The sequence below is a fragment of the Amphibalanus amphitrite genome, unplaced genomic scaffold (genome assembly GCF_019059575.1).
Source record: "Amphibalanus amphitrite isolate SeventyFive unplaced genomic scaffold, NRLGWU_Aamphi_draft 000680F_arrow, whole genome shotgun sequence".
NCBI classification, from domain to species: domain Eukaryota; kingdom Metazoa; phylum Arthropoda; class Thecostraca; order Balanomorpha; family Balanidae; genus Amphibalanus; species Amphibalanus amphitrite.
In genome coordinates, this window is record NW_024882174.1 from 247,898 (window position 1) to 264,269 (window position 16,372).

The 16,372-nt window shown below is 49.1% G+C and overlaps 3 protein-coding genes and 1 long non-coding RNA gene across 5 annotated transcripts in view; 1 reads left to right on the forward strand and 3 right to left on the reverse strand.

Moving 5' to 3' along the window:
* The window catches only part of LOC122364502 (protein FAM76A-like), a 39,181-nt gene extending 26,633 nt beyond the window's left edge, over positions 1-12,548 (forward strand). For both annotated transcript variants that reach the window (XR_006253557.1, XR_006253556.1), the window contains exons 7-8: positions 11,414-11,636; positions 12,076-12,548. The gene's annotated coding sequence lies outside the window, so the exon portion shown is untranslated. The remainder of the gene's footprint in view (positions 1-11,413; positions 11,637-12,075) is intronic.
* On the reverse strand, positions 5,602-9,048 carry LOC122364505. Its single transcript, XM_043334928.1, has 8 exons — positions 9,042-9,048; positions 8,631-8,741; positions 8,369-8,473; positions 7,982-8,126; positions 7,486-7,646; positions 6,927-7,037; positions 6,527-6,631; positions 5,602-6,117 (listed from the first exon to the last, which is right to left on the reverse strand). The coding sequence occupies exons 1-8, from the start codon at positions 9,046-9,048 to the stop codon at positions 5,912-5,914; spliced, it is 951 nt and encodes a 316-aa protein (XP_043190863.1). The 3' UTR covers positions 5,602-5,911.
* LOC122364506 lies at positions 9,724-11,879 on the reverse strand. Its single transcript, XM_043334930.1, has 6 exons — positions 11,777-11,879; positions 11,372-11,507; positions 10,781-10,905; positions 10,386-10,478; positions 9,943-10,140; positions 9,724-9,734 (listed from the first exon to the last, which is right to left on the reverse strand). Exons 1-6 carry the CDS (start codon positions 11,877-11,879, stop codon positions 9,724-9,726), a joined length of 666 nt encoding a protein of 221 aa, XP_043190865.1.
* On the reverse strand, positions 12,225-13,130 carry LOC122364503. The gene is made up of 3 exons (XR_006253558.1): positions 13,042-13,130; positions 12,667-12,803; positions 12,225-12,304 (listed from the first exon to the last, which is right to left on the reverse strand). It is a non-coding gene; the product is annotated as an uncharacterized LOC122364503 (long non-coding RNA).
* Between the last annotated feature and the right edge of the window lie 3,242 nt (positions 13,131-16,372).

Here is a 16,372-nt window from a genome sequence, read left to right on the forward strand (position 1 = left end):
ATTGTGGCCCACCCAGTGGAGATAGAGCGCTGAAAATGACACTAAATGACTCGCTGAGATCCGCAGCTTCTTCTCCACTAAGCGATTTTATCTCTAATGGTTACACGATGAGATAAGGTCGTCGGATCAAGTAGAAAAAAAAAACAACAAAAAACCTTCCGTAGATGGCAAGGACATTGCATGAGCTTTAGGGGGCAAGATTGATGTTATTATTTAGATCCTGGCTAGTCGTGAAAGACCGTTTCCAGTGCCCTAGTTCAATTGAATGGACCGTAATCTGCTGTGCAAATTTAGGTAGGTGACCTTTGTTGACCTCTTTAGGTCAAAGGACTGGGAATGACACTAAATGATTCGGGCTGTGTACGGCTCTCGCGAGATATAGGTTTTGCACTTTTACATTTCCGGCTATATTTCAGAAACTAATCGATCTACGATGAAGCCATTTTACACGATCATGGCCGGCTTTTGAACCAACAAGTCGATCGCAACTTCAACTCTTAAAAGTTTAAGATGACGAAGATATAGCCTGAAGTACACTATAAGTTTCCTAGGTGCAAAACCTACCGCTAAAACCTGCGAGACCTGTAGGTACCTATTTCAGGCTTCAAGAGTTTTGTTCGTGCTATAGTTTCAAGTGGATCCGAGGCGTCCGAATCTGGGTTGAATCGGGGCTGAATATCGGCTGTCTTGACGGACACAAGTATTCATCATGAACGCTTTTGTTCACTTTCACCAACGTCTAGCCGTGGAGAAGCTGTCGCGCTGTCAGCACGGTAACGAAATAATATAATTAGCGCAGTTTTGTACAAATTGTTTGATAATTGATGGCACAAAAGTTCCTGGTGGCCACACCATTATAAGACAGAGAAGGAAATATCGAAGCTTGTTTTTGCGCTGTAAACGTTCTAAGACTAGGTATATCAAGCGCGTAGAGAATGTGCCTTTAGCCCGTATAATCATGATTTCATACACGCATTGCAATGACCGATGCATCGTGGACCTTGCCTGATGTTATCTATGACATCAGTAAGGTCATCAGAGTTTTACGTCAATAACTCCCTATCGTATTGAGCTAGCGAGTCGCGAAAGCCACCAATAGACTCCGAGAGACATACCCGACCGAATGATGTTGCAATGTGACCTTCGACCGGTATCGTAACCTGAGGGGATATGGCCTGACTGACCTAGGGTCAACGCTAAGTTGATATCTTTCCCAAACAAAAACATAGCATTCGATGCGCCTAAGCATGACGAACACGATTGTGCAAGAAACGCGGCTCTGCGATCATTTTCGGCGAAGTCGTTAAGCAAAAGCCTGAATCATACATTGAGCCATTTACCTTACCTCAGAGTTCACCGGTACACCTGAAACGTCAACATCGGGTACCAGTCGCTGCGGCTCTTTACAACGCACACGCTCATTTTTCCACGAAGCATCAATCAGGGGCGAAACGGAAAGGATGGTCACACCCAAGATTCTTACAGATAGGGTCACACCAACCCTTCCTTCCCACTTGTCCGGGCCATATGTAGAAAATCTATCGAGGATTACCCGTCACGTCACTGATAAAACTACCACAAGTTTCATAGGCTAAAAAGAACGTAGTTTTAAAATTCCCAGAGAACTTGAGATCAAGCTCCAAGCCATACTATAGAAAGAAATAACTCTGAAAACTTACTCGAGGTCATCAGCGGTCAATGACTTTGACCTAATGTTCAAGTGACCCTACACCGCCGTAGTAATCCATAATTTCACGTGTTGGCACGTTTCTAATCGCAAGAAGCTTGGAAACGCTCTGATAATGAATGCTGACAGACCGAATCGCCTTGCTTGTCTGACAGTGTATCGAGAAAGACGTCTCAGGTCGCTGAAAGCCGAATCATTAGATTTTAGAGTAGGTAGGTGTAAAATTAACCTTCGCCCGGGTGGGGGAGGGCGCGTTTTTGGCCACACCTGCCAATTTTTTTAACGACCGTAAAGAAAACCGCAGCGCACAGCGCCGCGAAACTTGTTAGGCATAACTTGTGATGCCTAAATTTCGCATCGTATGTAAAATTGTTAACTCCAGGTCACATAAGATCAGGTCAGCAGGTCAAGTTAATTGACAATGCGTCTAAAAATTGTGATTCAGTCATTTCTACATTAACATCTCAGAAGTTTGAAACTCGGGCTATTGCATGATGGAATCAGTACCAACAATTTGCTTATCTCGGAATTTTGATATCGATGACCCAAGGTCAGGTCAATTTTGTGTCCTCTCCATTACAAATCGTTGGGAGAAAAATGGAATGCTCTTCTTTTGGCCGAAAATTTCCTCAAACATCGGGACACATGTGAACATGACACACTGAGCCGGAAAATTGCACCTGTGACCCCTTTATTCCCCTGAGGTCATCTCAGGTCATGAAAGAAATTAATGAAATCAAGATTATGAAACGTCTCCAGCAGTTTTTTGACAATAACCTTAGATAGGAACATGCTAGAGCCTTGGAAACACCATGCATGTGTTCAGGTAAACAATACAAATAGAATGACATGCAACATGACCTTTTCCGTGACCGCGACCTCGGATCAAATTTTTAATTTGACCTTTTCAGGTCAACTTATTGTTCATTCGACTCCTCTCGACGAGACAAACGCGATGCCGGTAAAATCAGCGTGATACAAGCTTTGAGTCAAAAGTTCTGGAAAAGCCTTTTCCGCAAAAACGTCAAATTTTGAGTTTTGCCCTCTGGAGGCTATACCGTTGACATTACGTCGAATCTGAGAGCAATATTCAGAAAGACCTTTGCAAGAGCTATCGAATGCGCTTTTCCGCAGCGTAGTAGCTCTATTGGCTCCCGACTTTTGCACCGATTATTGAAAAGTAAAAATCGGGAACAAAAATTCCTGAAAATTGTAGCTTTGGTGACCTCCAGTGACCTTAGCGATGACCTGATAAAAAATAAGCTGTATGATTCTGAAAGATCTTTTAGCAAACCATCTATTGCTTTTTACTGCGTCTTTTAGCTAGCTTACTTTCCGAGATAATCTGGTGTGGCCAGAAAGGCGAAATGGCGAAATTGGCTGAGAGGCCCACCCGAGCGCGGGTTGATAAAAACGAATGTACGGAACTAGTTTCGTCGCTATCGGCCGCTTTTTACGGAAATTGTCAGCCGCCTCTCATGTTTGAAAGAGCGTCAAAATAATGACAAAATAACTTAGGTCATTTTAGGTCAGGTCAAAGGTAAGGTCACCAGAAGTCGTCGAAGGTCAAGGTCGCCTATTCTGACAATTTTCTACAAATCGGCGCATAACTCGGAAATTAATAGAGCTATAGGGCGACAGAAAAGTTAATAGCCCTGTTAACGCTCTTTCTGAGCAAATGTCTCAGGTTTGATTAACCTTCCAGGCGGTGGGGGGGGGGGGGGGGGGGCATTTTTTGCCCCCTTTAGTTTTTTCAATATATCTCGAGAACCGCTGCGCCGATCGTCACCAAGCTTTCAGTACCCTCCCGGGAGCAGCTAGCGCACATGGTGACCAAAAATATTTCCAAAGGCTATTATAGGTTGGCCGCTAATGACGTCAGAGTGACGTCATTTTTGCCACTTTCGACCCAAAAAAAGGTTTCGCGGGAAGAGCTGTCAGGCCTACAGCTTTAGAGATACAGAAAAATGTTTCGACATAAAAGGCGTGGAATCAGAATGGTTACAAAATTGCTATTTCGGTTTTTCGAATTTTTTGGAATTTGACCCCCAAAAATAAAAAATAGATTTTTTGAATATAATAGCCAAAAAATCCAAAAAGTTTTTTGATATTCGAAATAACCGGAACATATGTGATAGTCCCTACCGCCTTCTATCTACATACCAAATTTGAGATCGATACCTCTTTTTTTGGCCAAGTTATAGCGAAAAAACTGTTCAAAATTAATGACGTCAAATTTTCAAACTCAATTTTTAGCAATTCTAGACCTCGTAGCGCAAAACAAAGACCACCATTAGACTCCCCGTGACGAGCTGCATCGAATCGATAACCATTTTATGCAAAAATATCAACTTTGAAATTTGACCTTTTTGACCTGACCTTGACCTGACCTCCACCAGAAAGTGACCTAAACCGTACCTGATGGTCTTATAACCAACACCATTGAGTTAGAAATAAAAAACTGGCCATAAAACATGCATCGCATAACCTTAGTAAAGTTGGGCTCATGTGGTGACCCTTGGTGACCTTTGGTGACCTGACCTGTGACCTGACCTGGTATGACCAGTGACCTCTAATAGCAGCATATGTACTAGACAACTGACGCCTTATCGCTGATTTTCGACAAAATGCGTTTTACTCGGTGTTATAGCGCTTTTCCTAGAAGCCCCGTTAACGGTGAAACATTTTATCTTTGACCTGACCTGTGACGTCATCGGTGACCCCGAGGTCAATGAAATTTGGTTTCCCTTGACAAATTTGACAGGGCTATCGAACGCCGTTTGAATTTTCCGGATCCGTACAGTAGTTTCGGAGATACGGGGGGGGGGGGGGGCAAAAAAATGCCCCCCCACCCCCCACCGCGCGGAAGGTGGCTGGTAGGCCCACCGCCTGCCGGGTTAAGGTCAACGGCCTAGCATGCAGAGGGTAAACACTGAAAATATGCTGGACGTTTTTACGGAAGTTTTTTTCTGCGATGATTTTTACTCAAAATTTGCACGGAGTTACTTTTAACGACATCGTGTTCCTCTCGTCGGGACGCGCCATATGAACCTTAAAAAGTCAACTTAAAAATTTGAACTCAGGTTAAGGTCATGAGTGACCTGACAAGAAAAGGTGGCATTGGCGTATCAGTCGATCCGTATCGTTAAGCTGAGCAGAGCACTATGATATTTGCATTGCTCTAGCACGCATCTATCAAAACTTAGCGGAAAACTGTTGGATACCTTTCGTGACCTGAGATGACTTCTAGGACATGTAGGGGTCACGGGTGCCATTTTCCGGTTCAGTGTGTCATGTTTAACCTAATGTTTGAGTGTTTAGAATGCCGTTCGTACAAGAGAGACGCCTCTCAGTTTTTTTTTTCAATTTACTTGCAATGGTGAGGTCGCAACATTGACCTGATCTTATGTCACCGATATTAAAGGTACGAGATGCACATTTCATACACACTGTTGCCCTTATTGCATGATTTACTGAAAGTTTTGAAACGATCTGCCACTCGGTGTAGCTATGGCAAGCATTGAAACTTTTTCTGAAGCGAGGTAACTTGACATGACCTGGTGACCTGACCTTGAGAAGTCGGTCTGAAAGTTTCACATGTGCAGAAAAGATGTATGAGTATGATAAGTTGTGCCAAAAAGGACGGCGCTCCGTGCCGCTGTGTTTGAGATTTGGTGACAAACCGCAAGGAAGTGATCAAATACCCCCAGGCCCAGCAGGGCGCGGGTTAATTGTTATCAATCGCCGAAATTCCGAAGCGATCCCTTGGTCAGTGTAGTAGCTAGAGATAAAGCGTACGTGTTCATGACGCTGGGCTGTGACCTGACATGTGACCTAGGGCTATATTTTTACGGGTCTTGAAACTATGTTATTAGTGCAAAAGACGGTTAAATTTTGCTATTAGGTACTCTTATATTGTTTCTCGGCTCAGTAAATGCTTTTGTGCAATCATTTTTCGTTTATTTTGCTATGCCACATCACGTTCGCGTGTCCTGTGGCGTTAAATCCAGCATGGCTTCGCCTCTGACACACAGTTGACAGTACATACATGTTGCTATAAAAGAACTGCTATGTCGCTCGATAAGATTCCGTCGGATAAAAACTGTCAAAATTGATCGTCATCCGCTGCTTCTACTGTTATTCCATAATGCATTGCATGATTCACCGTCCAGACGTGTTTTGTCCAGACCATTACATTTCTTGCACTCTGGTTTTACGTTTAGTTTAGTTTGGTGCCTTCTTCTCTTTCGACTTGCTGAGAGGTATAACCTGTATTGCTTTGTGCACCGCCCTGCGGCGCGGCAGGAAGAGGGGCCCTCTCTTGTGGGTGCTGGACCGGACGTCCTTCTTGGTGATGAGGTTGACGTTCTCTGTGACGTTGTGGGCTCGTCGCACATGCAGTTTGAGCCGGTACAGTCGGTCAAACACCCCTGGAACCAGTCGGTACAGTCGGTCAAACACCCCTGAGAACATAACCGGTCATGCATCGTTGAGAGCAAGGCCGGTACAGCCGTGTCCAACACCCGTGGAGTCAGAGACGCACAGCTGGTGAACCCCCGGCCCCCTCCCCGTGGGGACATGGCGGGTCTAACACCCCTGAATGCAGAGCGCGTACAGTTGGTCGAACACCCCTGGGGACAGATCCGGGGATTAATTACAAACGCGGGCGATTAATTATTGAATTCTGGCATAATGGAGCGCCATTCTGCCTTCTGCCTGTGAAAAGTAGAAGTTAAATTGAGTTTTATTTTATGCGTAGCCTGTCTTGCAATATTCAAAAAGTTCGCGTTCGTGGGTGAAAAGATACATCAGCTGAGTGATGTTCCGTCCATGCCCTACCTTTGGACAGTTTGGACTTCCAAGTCTCCTTGATGGTGCCCCGTTTCTTGTGCTGGCGCACCACGTCCGTTTTGACGTCCTTCTCGGACCGGTGCAGATGGGTGGCTGCCGGCGACGGGCGGGTCAGCTCAGATTAGTCATCCCCGTCCATGGAGCATCCTAATAACGTATGGGTGAACCAGTTAAACTCAGCCCTGAATTTTCATTCTGCATAGCTAATCATCTTCGAAGAAGAGTAAGATATTTCCGGTTGCCTGCGCATTTCATATAGACTTATCAAAAATTGGCCCAAAGGTGATTTAGACATTACTCTTCGTCCGTCCGACCGCTCCTACCTATCCATGGGAACCGTTCATCTGGTGGGAGTCATTGGTGACAGCCCTAATTTTGACATTCTTACAGGCGAGTTTGCTGGATTTCCTCAGTGCCCGCAGATTCTCTGTGTTGTTGAACTCGATGGTCCGGTGGCCGGCGTTCAAAGTCGTCCGGCCCAAATGAAGCACGCTGCTAGCTGTGGACGAAATGCACGCATAAACCATTAGTAATTCAAACGAACATAGTAAGAATGGTGCGTATGTATGACCATAATAACACAAATGTGTCACGATTAATTGTTGCAGCATGTCCGATTAAGTACTATTTTCGAGGAGGAATGAACCAGAAAATAGATGTGCTCCCCCAAAGTTCGATCGTTAGCCCATCGTGAAGCCAACCCAGGCGCTAATACGGGACCTTCAAGGCTCAAGCCCTGCGGCACAGTATAATTTCAGGCGTTTGTCAGTGGTGCCATCTATGGGCGGTTATTTAACTACAGTAGAGAGCCGCCTATACGGTTTGTATGACCTTTATATAGAATTTCGGGTATTTCGGGATAAAAGTTTCCATGTTCTTTTGGACAGATGTTCAAACAGTTGTTACACAAATGCTGAACGGATGTTACATTGCCGCCTACCACTCACCCGTTGCGTTGGAGCGCTGGCAGAACTGAGCCAGTTTCTGTGTGTGCTTCATGCCGTTATAGACGGTGCGCGCGTTCTTCTGAGGACACCGGCCTGTCGTCGTGATGGAGCCGGTATTGGTGCCGAAGTCGCCCGCCTTCTCCGAGCAGAAACACTGCCCGCTAACGGAGGTCACGAGATCAGAAACGGACGTTGGCAAAATGACAGTTGATCCTTTCTATGGCTCATAATTGAGTACCGGCATTCGTACGTAGATCGGTGATACGCTTCGGTTTATAATTTTAGAGCGCATAATGGTGGGTTTTATGTTGATGGGGCTGTGACACGCTCCATATTTTTTACTGAAGAGCATAGAGCATATTAGTCTGTTAGTTTTCTGTGAGGTCAGAGTAAAACTTTGTGGAGTATTTTGTCGTGAGTGAGGCCAGTTTAGAAGATGAAATTACCGGGTCAAGCAGCTAGAAAAAATAACGCTGCACCTGCATCTTATTCTTACCCGTCAAAGATGGCGTAAAGGAGGCGCATTTTCTTGATGCAGGTGCAGAGGCACTTGAAGGGCGAGTGGCTGTCAGGCAGCGGCCCCTCCCACTCGTCCTTCTTCGCCGGGCCGACGTAACAACGGCCGCCAATGTGGATCTTCACTGAGGGATAGTGGTCAGGGACGGGCTCATTTGTCAGCAGTTGTGACTTGTGAGTGAATAGTGAGTAACTGAATATGCTGGCCCATGGTTTCTATCATTTAAAAATCCATTTACCTTTCAGTAAATCTACCTACCTACCTTAGAGCTGAAACTGACAGGCTCAAAAGTCACTCGGGTATTTTGTTTACAGATGCACTACTTAGATCGTCTCTTGCCGGCTGTATGCCATAACCGGTACTCACGGCTCAGCGTTTTGCCCTTTTTGGTCTCTGTGACCCGGCTCTGCCTCAGATGAAGCCGCCGGATTTTGTGCGAGGTCGCCTCCGTGGCCAGATGGGTCTGATTCGCTGCGGATCACCGTCACATATTTTGGTCATCAGTTTTACTTAAGAATAAGAAGCATGTCCACTTTCAGCACTCGACGATATGAGTACAGTATACACTCATTACACTTAGGAAAATTGCGCCCCCTGCGGTGGCCGCAGCGCCGCTGCTGCCACCTACCGGCCACGCTCTTCTCGAGCAGTTTGGTGTTGGTGCTGTTGACCCGCACCAGGTGAGCCTTCTCGCCGGAAATGAACTGCTCGATTGTGCCGGCAGTCTGCTCGCCCGTGACTGGTGGCACGGACGGGATACGGAGTTACATACAACCAGAGAAGAACCAGCGCCAGCCATGCCAGCTTATCGACTTGGCCAGCGTGAACGTTTTGGCGAATGACTTACGAGCACTGTTTCGCGTCCTGACGACAATGCTTACATACATATTAGATTATTTAAGCAGCAGAAATTTGGTAGTGCCATACTATATTCATTATAGATAACGCAATGCTCCCTGTACAAGATAAAGCAGCCATATTCTTCTATCAGTAGCTATTACTCTATATTCGGCACATGGTTACATTCAAACAGCATAACGAGCCATCGTAGGTTTGCCCTACCCCTGCCTTACTCGTGTGTTTCTTATAGTTTTCTGCCGACTGTCGGGCGGCGTTCTCCGTCTCGATGTTGACGAGTCGCCGTTTGTTGGAGCCCACCGTTATCTCGTTGTCCCGCGCTATGAAGACGCACAAAAACAGTGCGGATTGAATAAAGCGAATATTGCGCACGAATTTGAGTAGCACTGCTTATTCAATAGCTGCTCTCATTTTATACCATCATCATCACTTCGTTTACCTACCAGTACCAGTTGTCGTGTTGAGCAGAAGTAAGCAAGATCTAAGGGTTCTAGTTCTAGTTCTAAGCAGAGCTACCTTCCCTGGAATAGGTAGTTTGAGGTACCAAGGCGACGTCTTTTCTGGCTGCGGTCGGAGAGCGAACCCTGTGTTTATTTTTTTCCTGTACCTATACGGCGTCTCACCTGACACGTAGTTCCTCTCGCTCTCGTTCATGACGTTCTTCCGCCGGTTCGTCTTGGCCACCTTGGTCGTGTTCCTGGCCAGCTTGGAGACCTCCTTCTGATCAGTGGCACCTGAAGAACGACATGGGAAGATGTGAGGTCTGGTTGGCAGGGCCAGTCAGGCGATAAGCCAAGTTGGTATGAACTGAATGGAATGAGTAGCGGCCAAGAGGGTATTGGTGTGCACTGCTCAGTGACCTGCTAGGTGACTTCTGAAAGATTCAGCGTAATGGGAGATGACTGGCGATCTGCTCGTGAGTTTCCATCTGTGTGGCTGGCGATCCTGTACTCTAACTCGCCTTCGGCCTTCCTGTGTGTTTGGTAGCTCACTCGTGAGAGCCGGTCTACCTGTGTGGTTAATGGCCCGCTGTGGCCCGTGCCCACCTGTATGATTTGTGGGCCGCTGTGGCCCGTTCCCACCTGTATGATTGGTGGCTCGCTCGTGGTGGCCGTGCAGCGTGGTGGAGCGCTGCTCGATGGTGCTGTGCTCGCGCTGCTGGCTCAGGCCGCGGCTGCCTCTCGTGCCCACGGTCCGCTCCAGGTTCTGTGAGAGTCGCTCCTCCTTACTGAGGTGTGAGAGCCGCCGCAGGCTCTTCCGGTTCGAGTGCGCCACAGTCACTGCCGGGGGAAGGGCGCGGTCAGTGGTGGTCACTGCCCATTTTCATTCATTCTCACATATCAGGGACTTGGAATGACGATTATAAAGGGTACATTTCATTACCGATCCCCTGAAAAGCTGGCATAGAAAGCTTTTGAACGAACTCAGTTTTGTTTTTTGTTTTGTTTTGTTCTTAGTTTCTGGTGGTGTACAGTGGGCTTCAATCCATCCATTTTGACGTTTGGCAGAGGGTGTTGTCACTCACCTCTGATCCAGGTGGGCGCTTCTTTAACCTCGTTCTCCTTCTTGTGGGTGTTGTTTCTCTTCGTGATCCACTCGAACACGGGCTCCACGTACCCTGCAAATACGGAACAAGTACACGCACCGTACAGGAACAGCGTCGGTTACATCTGCCGACCGCTCATCGTGACATAGTTACATATAACGAACCGTGTCAGGTACAGAATAGCTCTGCACGGTTGTCGAATCTTATTGCAAGAATGGTGTCTGATCAGCTACATGCCGATCAGTTTTAAATCTGATCTGTAAATAATTCAACCAAACCTCAAACATCGAAATGCAGTCTACTCTGTCGTTAATTTGCCACGCATTTGGCCGGTCTGATCGTCGGCCCGGCCGCCTCCCGTCCTTGTCACTGACCTGTGGACGCCTTGCTCATCTGCACGAGCAGGAAGCCGCGCGCGGCGCTGGCTGGCGGCCGGGCGTCCCAGGCCATGGCCGGTCGGTAGCCGGCCGATGTGGTGATGCCACACTCACAGCCATCCCTGCCGGCACCGGCCACGGCGTGTTAGCGGGAGTGGACAGATGTGACAGTCGGGGCGTGGGAAGTGTGAAAATGTGCGTAAGGCTTTCTTGATTTGTGTGACTTTGGCAACCAGACGACGCTTATGACCGACGTGACCTTGGGTGTGTTCGAGATGTTGATCCGTCTTTAGTTGTTTTCTTTTTGTCATTTACATGTTGCGTGCTCTTTGTGAATGTGTTTGTGCTGGTGTTGACCAATGTGCTGCCATGTGCTGTTTGTGGTGGATTGATAATCCGATTTCCACATTTTGTTTGAACTGGTTCAATTTCCAGTCTATCGGGCGCGCGTATTCTGTAGTTGCTTGATCGCACATTTCATATTTTTTTTTCGAGTATGCAACAATATGCTGCGATATATAAAGATCAGCCTTCCCGACACAGGCTTTTTGCAGTGTCACTGAACACAGCACGTGCGGCGGTACTCACACTCCCACCAGCACGAGTTTGACGCCCTTCCTGTCCTGACAGGCACTGACGCAGTCGTCCAGCACTGTGCGACCGGGAGCGGCCTCCCAGCGAACGCCTCTCGGCTTCTGAGACACCCAGAACGCCTGAAAACCGGCTGCCGGGCGGACAGGGTGCCCCGGTCAGCCGGTCCCGACTCAGATTGTCAGCTAAAGTCGGGCACATTCGAACTCAGTCGGACTCGGAACTCACTCAAGAGAGGGCGAAATGTGCGCGGTAATGGCAGGTGAGTCTAATGGCAGGCGTCATCTAACAAATGATTAATGAAATACATCCATAAGTTTTGGTTTCTTAGTATTCTGCTTCCGGATAACTAGGACAAATTTGATTGGTTTTATTTTAACGTAAAAGCGCTTATGAGCTCACGTTTGGTGGAGTACTTTTGATAGTTTTGCGTCCAGACGTCGACGAATAGCACCGAGTGCGGGCGGGTCGCGGCGTTGGCCTGTGGGTTCTGACAGTGGACCATGGCCAGGTGGCTGAATCCCTCGCCCGAGTCTCCACAGCGGCACCCGCTCCTGTGGGTGGATGAGGGTGACGGCCAGCGTAAGACAATGGCTGCGATCGAACAGGAGTTCACACCCCGAGCGTCAGAAAACAATAGTTTAGCTTTTTTGCTGATTAAGAATTTGCAAAAGGTACTATTCGTTTTTTTTTCGTTCCAGGCCACAAATCAAGAGATCGTCTATTCGGCGGCCTTGTGCCGATATCGATGCCCGTTTAAGTCGGTGGCCCTCCCCCCCTGGACGAGGCAGTGTACAGTCGGCACTCACTGTCCGAAGGCCGCGAACGAGTTGGCGGCGGCGCGGCAGGCCTGGAGGCAGCCCTGGAGGGTGGAGTCCCGAGCCTGCCGCCACTGGGTCGGCTCCGTGGTGCACGTCCACCCCTCGGGCACTGGTGGTGGGTAGTGCAGTTTTATGGTACGGAATGGCGGTCAAAATGTCGCAAATTAGATACGTGCTTTTGTAGGTACTTATGTATGTAATGTTTCGTGGAATAGTTTGAGCTTTGAGAGCTTACAGCTGTGCCGTCAATAACTGTGATATTTGTTTCGTGACCGTGGCATTTTACGTGAACGTTATTACGTAAATTGTGATTCTCTGTGAACGGGATAACAATAAACTCGTGTCAATTCTTATTCTTATTCGGTGCTTCTTGGCAGAAAAGATCATGGCGTATAATCGACTTACCGCAAAATACCGAAAGAAATGTCTCGCAGCAACACATGCACAATCACAACTGCGAGCGACGTTTACCGTTGGCGTTTCCTTTCTTGTCCAGCATGAGGTAACCCTGGTTGGAGCCCATCTCCTGCTTGTGCCTGGTTTTCACCCACTCCCGCACACGGACCTCGGAGCGGTCGCTGCGCAGGGAGCCACACGAACAGCCGTCCCTGCGGAGACAGTCAGAACGGTCAGAGAGATGGCGCGGTGCCACATATTGTACTGCTAAACTAACATTGGTTGAATGATAAAGTATTTACATACATATGTGGAAGAAATGCGCTGTAAAACCTTATGTGTAATTGTTTCTTGATTAATCTAGGAAGCGGTTTAGCTCGTATAATGACAAAAATGACAATAAGCACGGCTGACGGCTCTGCACATCGGTTAGATATAACGGAAACTTACGCTCCGACGCAGATGAAGCGTTTGGCGCACTGCAGCACGCACTGTTCGAGCGACGAGACGTCGGCCAGCGTGGTCCAGAACACATCCGGTGACTTCTCCGATACCCACCAGAAAATGTACTCTGACCAGGGGAAGGGCAGTGACGGTGACATATCGGGAGAATTCAAATTATTAAACTTACAGTATCACTCAGCTACCAGCCTGAGCATCAGCAATGGCTAGATTAAAATCACATCGAACGTAGACGTAGAGACAGACCATTCCCACATAATTTATATAACTTTACAGTCTTTTTATCATATCTGCACGCGTAATTTCTAATTACCTCTGATGCTCTCCTCGACGTGGTTGATCTGCCGCTCGATCTCGTTGATGCTGATGACCGAGTAGGAGCGTCGTTTGGTCAGCTTCATCTCGCACTGGGAGACGGAGAAACGCTCCAGGTTCGCCGTGTTGTTTCCGCAGAAAAAGCCGTCCCTGTGCGTGGCACAAAGCGACGGGCGACTATAATCACTTGAGTCTATTGAACATTTATTTTATCAATTAGATGGCCGTTTATCGAGAATAAAAAGGCATCTAATCAGTCAGGTTCAACGGCAAACATTGTTGGCGCAGAGTAGACAAGTTGGCGAGGAAGGAGTAAAGCACGATAAAGGACATAACATTATCGGTTAAATGGAACGATGAATTCACTGAAAACCGTATGTTTTTATTGTTTTGTTTCATACTCAGGGATGGGCGATGGGCTATTTCTGAAATTGCTATCTGTGGCTGGGTGGCGAGGCGGCGCGTCTGCGGTGGTAGGCTGACCCGCAGGACGTTCGAGTCTTGCGGAACAGCATACCCTTCCAGGCTGTCTGCCTCAACGATTAGCAGGCGTCAAGCAGGCGATGCTCGCGCGGTGGGGTGAGGGATTGCTGGAACACTAAAATCATGCCATATCGTCGCCCTGACGCCCACTCACTCTCCGGCGGCGAGGAACTGGAAGCGGCGCCGCTGGCAGGCCTCCAGCGCCTCCTGCATGGTCTGAGCGCCCGTGAAAGACACGAAGTCGGACGGCGCCGCGGTGCACATCCATCCGGTGACGTTCTGTGCTCGCAGCTTCACCGTGAAGCCGGGGTCCGAGTCGCCGCGGTGGTCGGCCGTCCAGTGCAGGTCCTCGTGGCGGATCATCACCGTGCCACGCTCCTCCTCCAGCCCACAGCGGCAGCCGCGGCTGGGAGGGCAGCGTTAGGACACGTGTCAGAACACAGCCGAGATCTTGGGCACGTCCAGAGCGAATGTCGCGAGCGGCGAGAGCTGGTCGGGCTTGTTTGGTAAAAATATACATTGCTTTGTGGCATGAGTGCTGAGGAGACACAGCTCGGCTGCTACTCACTGGTCGACCCTGGCGAAGTCCTGTCCGTACTGGAAGCAGAGGTTGGAGCATTTGGCCAGTCGGCGCGCGCCGCCTGCCGCCCCGGAGACGACGTGCCAGATGACCCCGGAGGCGGCGCGTCCCGATATCCAGTAACGTGTGTCTGCAGGAGATAGAGGTCACTGCTGAGTGCTGGCCGTGCCCGTCAGCTCGGTGACGAAAGCGAAAACACACCACCTACCTAGCCGTTCGCTTTGTATAGGTGCATTGAAAATTATGGCTGAGCAGTGCCGTCAGTCAGAATTCGTGATGCTAACAGATGCAGGCCTACTTGTATAAGTTTTTTTTTTCTCTCACCAGTCTGACCTTAGCTGATGTCCGTGGGTGATTGACCTGGGCTGGACTCTGCAGCTAACTGACCTGGGTTGAGGCGCACCAAGTCGTGCCGGTAGTACTGACCTGGGTTGAGGCGCACCAGGTCGTACCGGTAGTACTGACCTGGGTAATGGGTATGATGTCTGCGGCTGACTGACCTGGACTGAGTCGCGCCAGGTCTTGCCGTAGTACTGACCTGGGTTGAGGTCTGCGGCTGACTGACCTGGGTTAAGCCGCGCCAGGTCGTGCCGGTAGTACTGCACGTCGATGACGTGTCGGCTGGTGTTGGAGCACGGCACCACCGGCAGACGGTGGGCAGAGGCGCCCACGCGGCACGCCCGCCGGTCGATGGCCAGGTAGCGCGCCCGGCGGCGCACCGCCTCTGACCAGCAGCGTTCCACCGTGTCCAGCTTGGAGTCCAGCGGGGCCAGGCCAGCCACCGACCGCGTGCAGAACCAGGCTGCAGGAGAGCCGAGCCGTCAGAGCCGTCAGAACCGCATCGGGAGCCGGCACACTCAGAATCATATCGGGAGCCGTCAGAACCAAACGTTAGTTCACGTATTTTGACTTGTTTTCACAGGCTATGATGCTCACATTCCCTGTTGAAAAGAAGGTCCGTAATTTCGTGTCATCCGGTTTCCTTCCGTTGAAAATTTTGTATTACATTGCTAACAGTAGCTTCCATCTTAATTCTTACCTCCTTTTACCCTGTCGTAAGGTTTGTTCGCACTCCTCGAAATGACTTTCACCTTTGCACCAGGTCTGTGTGACGCTCGGCCCTCCACCGAATCGCATGTGAGTAGAATCAAAAGCAGCATCACACCTACAAGGGAAGGACAAGAAGATAGTCGTCATATGACTCATACTATGAGGTCTTGTCTGTTAAAGTTTACTGAAGTGTACATGCTAAGCCGTATGATAAAGACGGTGCCGGCGACGTTATCACTGCGGCCAGCCGCTATACTCACCGGCCAATGGCGGTGTCGAGGACGAGCGACTCTCCGCCATGGTGAGCCCCGCTGAGGACGGGTCGGCTCAGCACAGCCGAATACCAGCCGCCTGCCGATGATATTGCTTGTGATAATGCCATTCCCTACCTATCGATGCAGTATTGGACTGCAGCCTGCATTAAATGCGAATGGACGTTAGTTTTCGGAGCAACGTATACGGTTTCACACACATGTTGGTGAAACATTGACCGAGCCCAAACCTATTGTTTGTGCTCCCGTTCACTGCTGACGGCGCCGCGGCTGAGCTCTGAAATGTCACGGAGCTGGGTCGGGTCTCTGTTAGCTCTGCCATTGGCAGGCGTCGTATGGTCAATGGCGGCTCACCGCTCAATCGAACTCAGACGGCCGCGGCAGCCTGTCTGTCACAGCCCGGTCAACGCAGCGCCGGGCCACTTCCACCTGCCAGCGGTCAGAGCCGCGTCGTCTGCACGAACACGGGAAAATGTTCAACAGAACAGCGACGCGCCGACTTCACCGAAACGCGGGAAGAGTGCGCCCCTACGCTCGGCAGGAAGCAACAGGGCCAAATTGATCTGTCTTACGATACAAAATTTGCTTGCACCATAAATAAAAAGTCCAAAAGAAAGTT

Coding starts and splice junctions, on each gene's coding strand:
- LOC122364505 (XM_043334928.1), bottom strand. Junction 7,647..7,981: donor CTTTACGCCATCTTTGACGG/GTAAGAATAAGA, acceptor GACCTCCGTTAG/CGGGCAGTGTTTCTGCTCGG. Junction 6,632..6,926: donor GAAATCCAGCAAACTCGCCT/GTAAGAATGTCA, acceptor CGTCGCCGGCAG/CCACCCATCTGCACCGGTCC.
- LOC122364506 (XM_043334930.1), bottom strand. CDS start 11,879: ATGGTCCACTGTCAGAACCCACAGGCCAACGCCGCGACCCGCCCGCAC. Junction 10,906..11,371: donor AAACTCGTGCTGGTGGGAGT/GTGAGTACCGCC, acceptor CGGTGCCGGCAG/GGATGGCTGTGAGTGTGGCA. Junction 10,141..10,385: donor AGCGCCCACCTGGATCAGAG/GTGAGTGACAAC, acceptor TTCCCCCGGCAG/TGACTGTGGCGCACTCGAAC.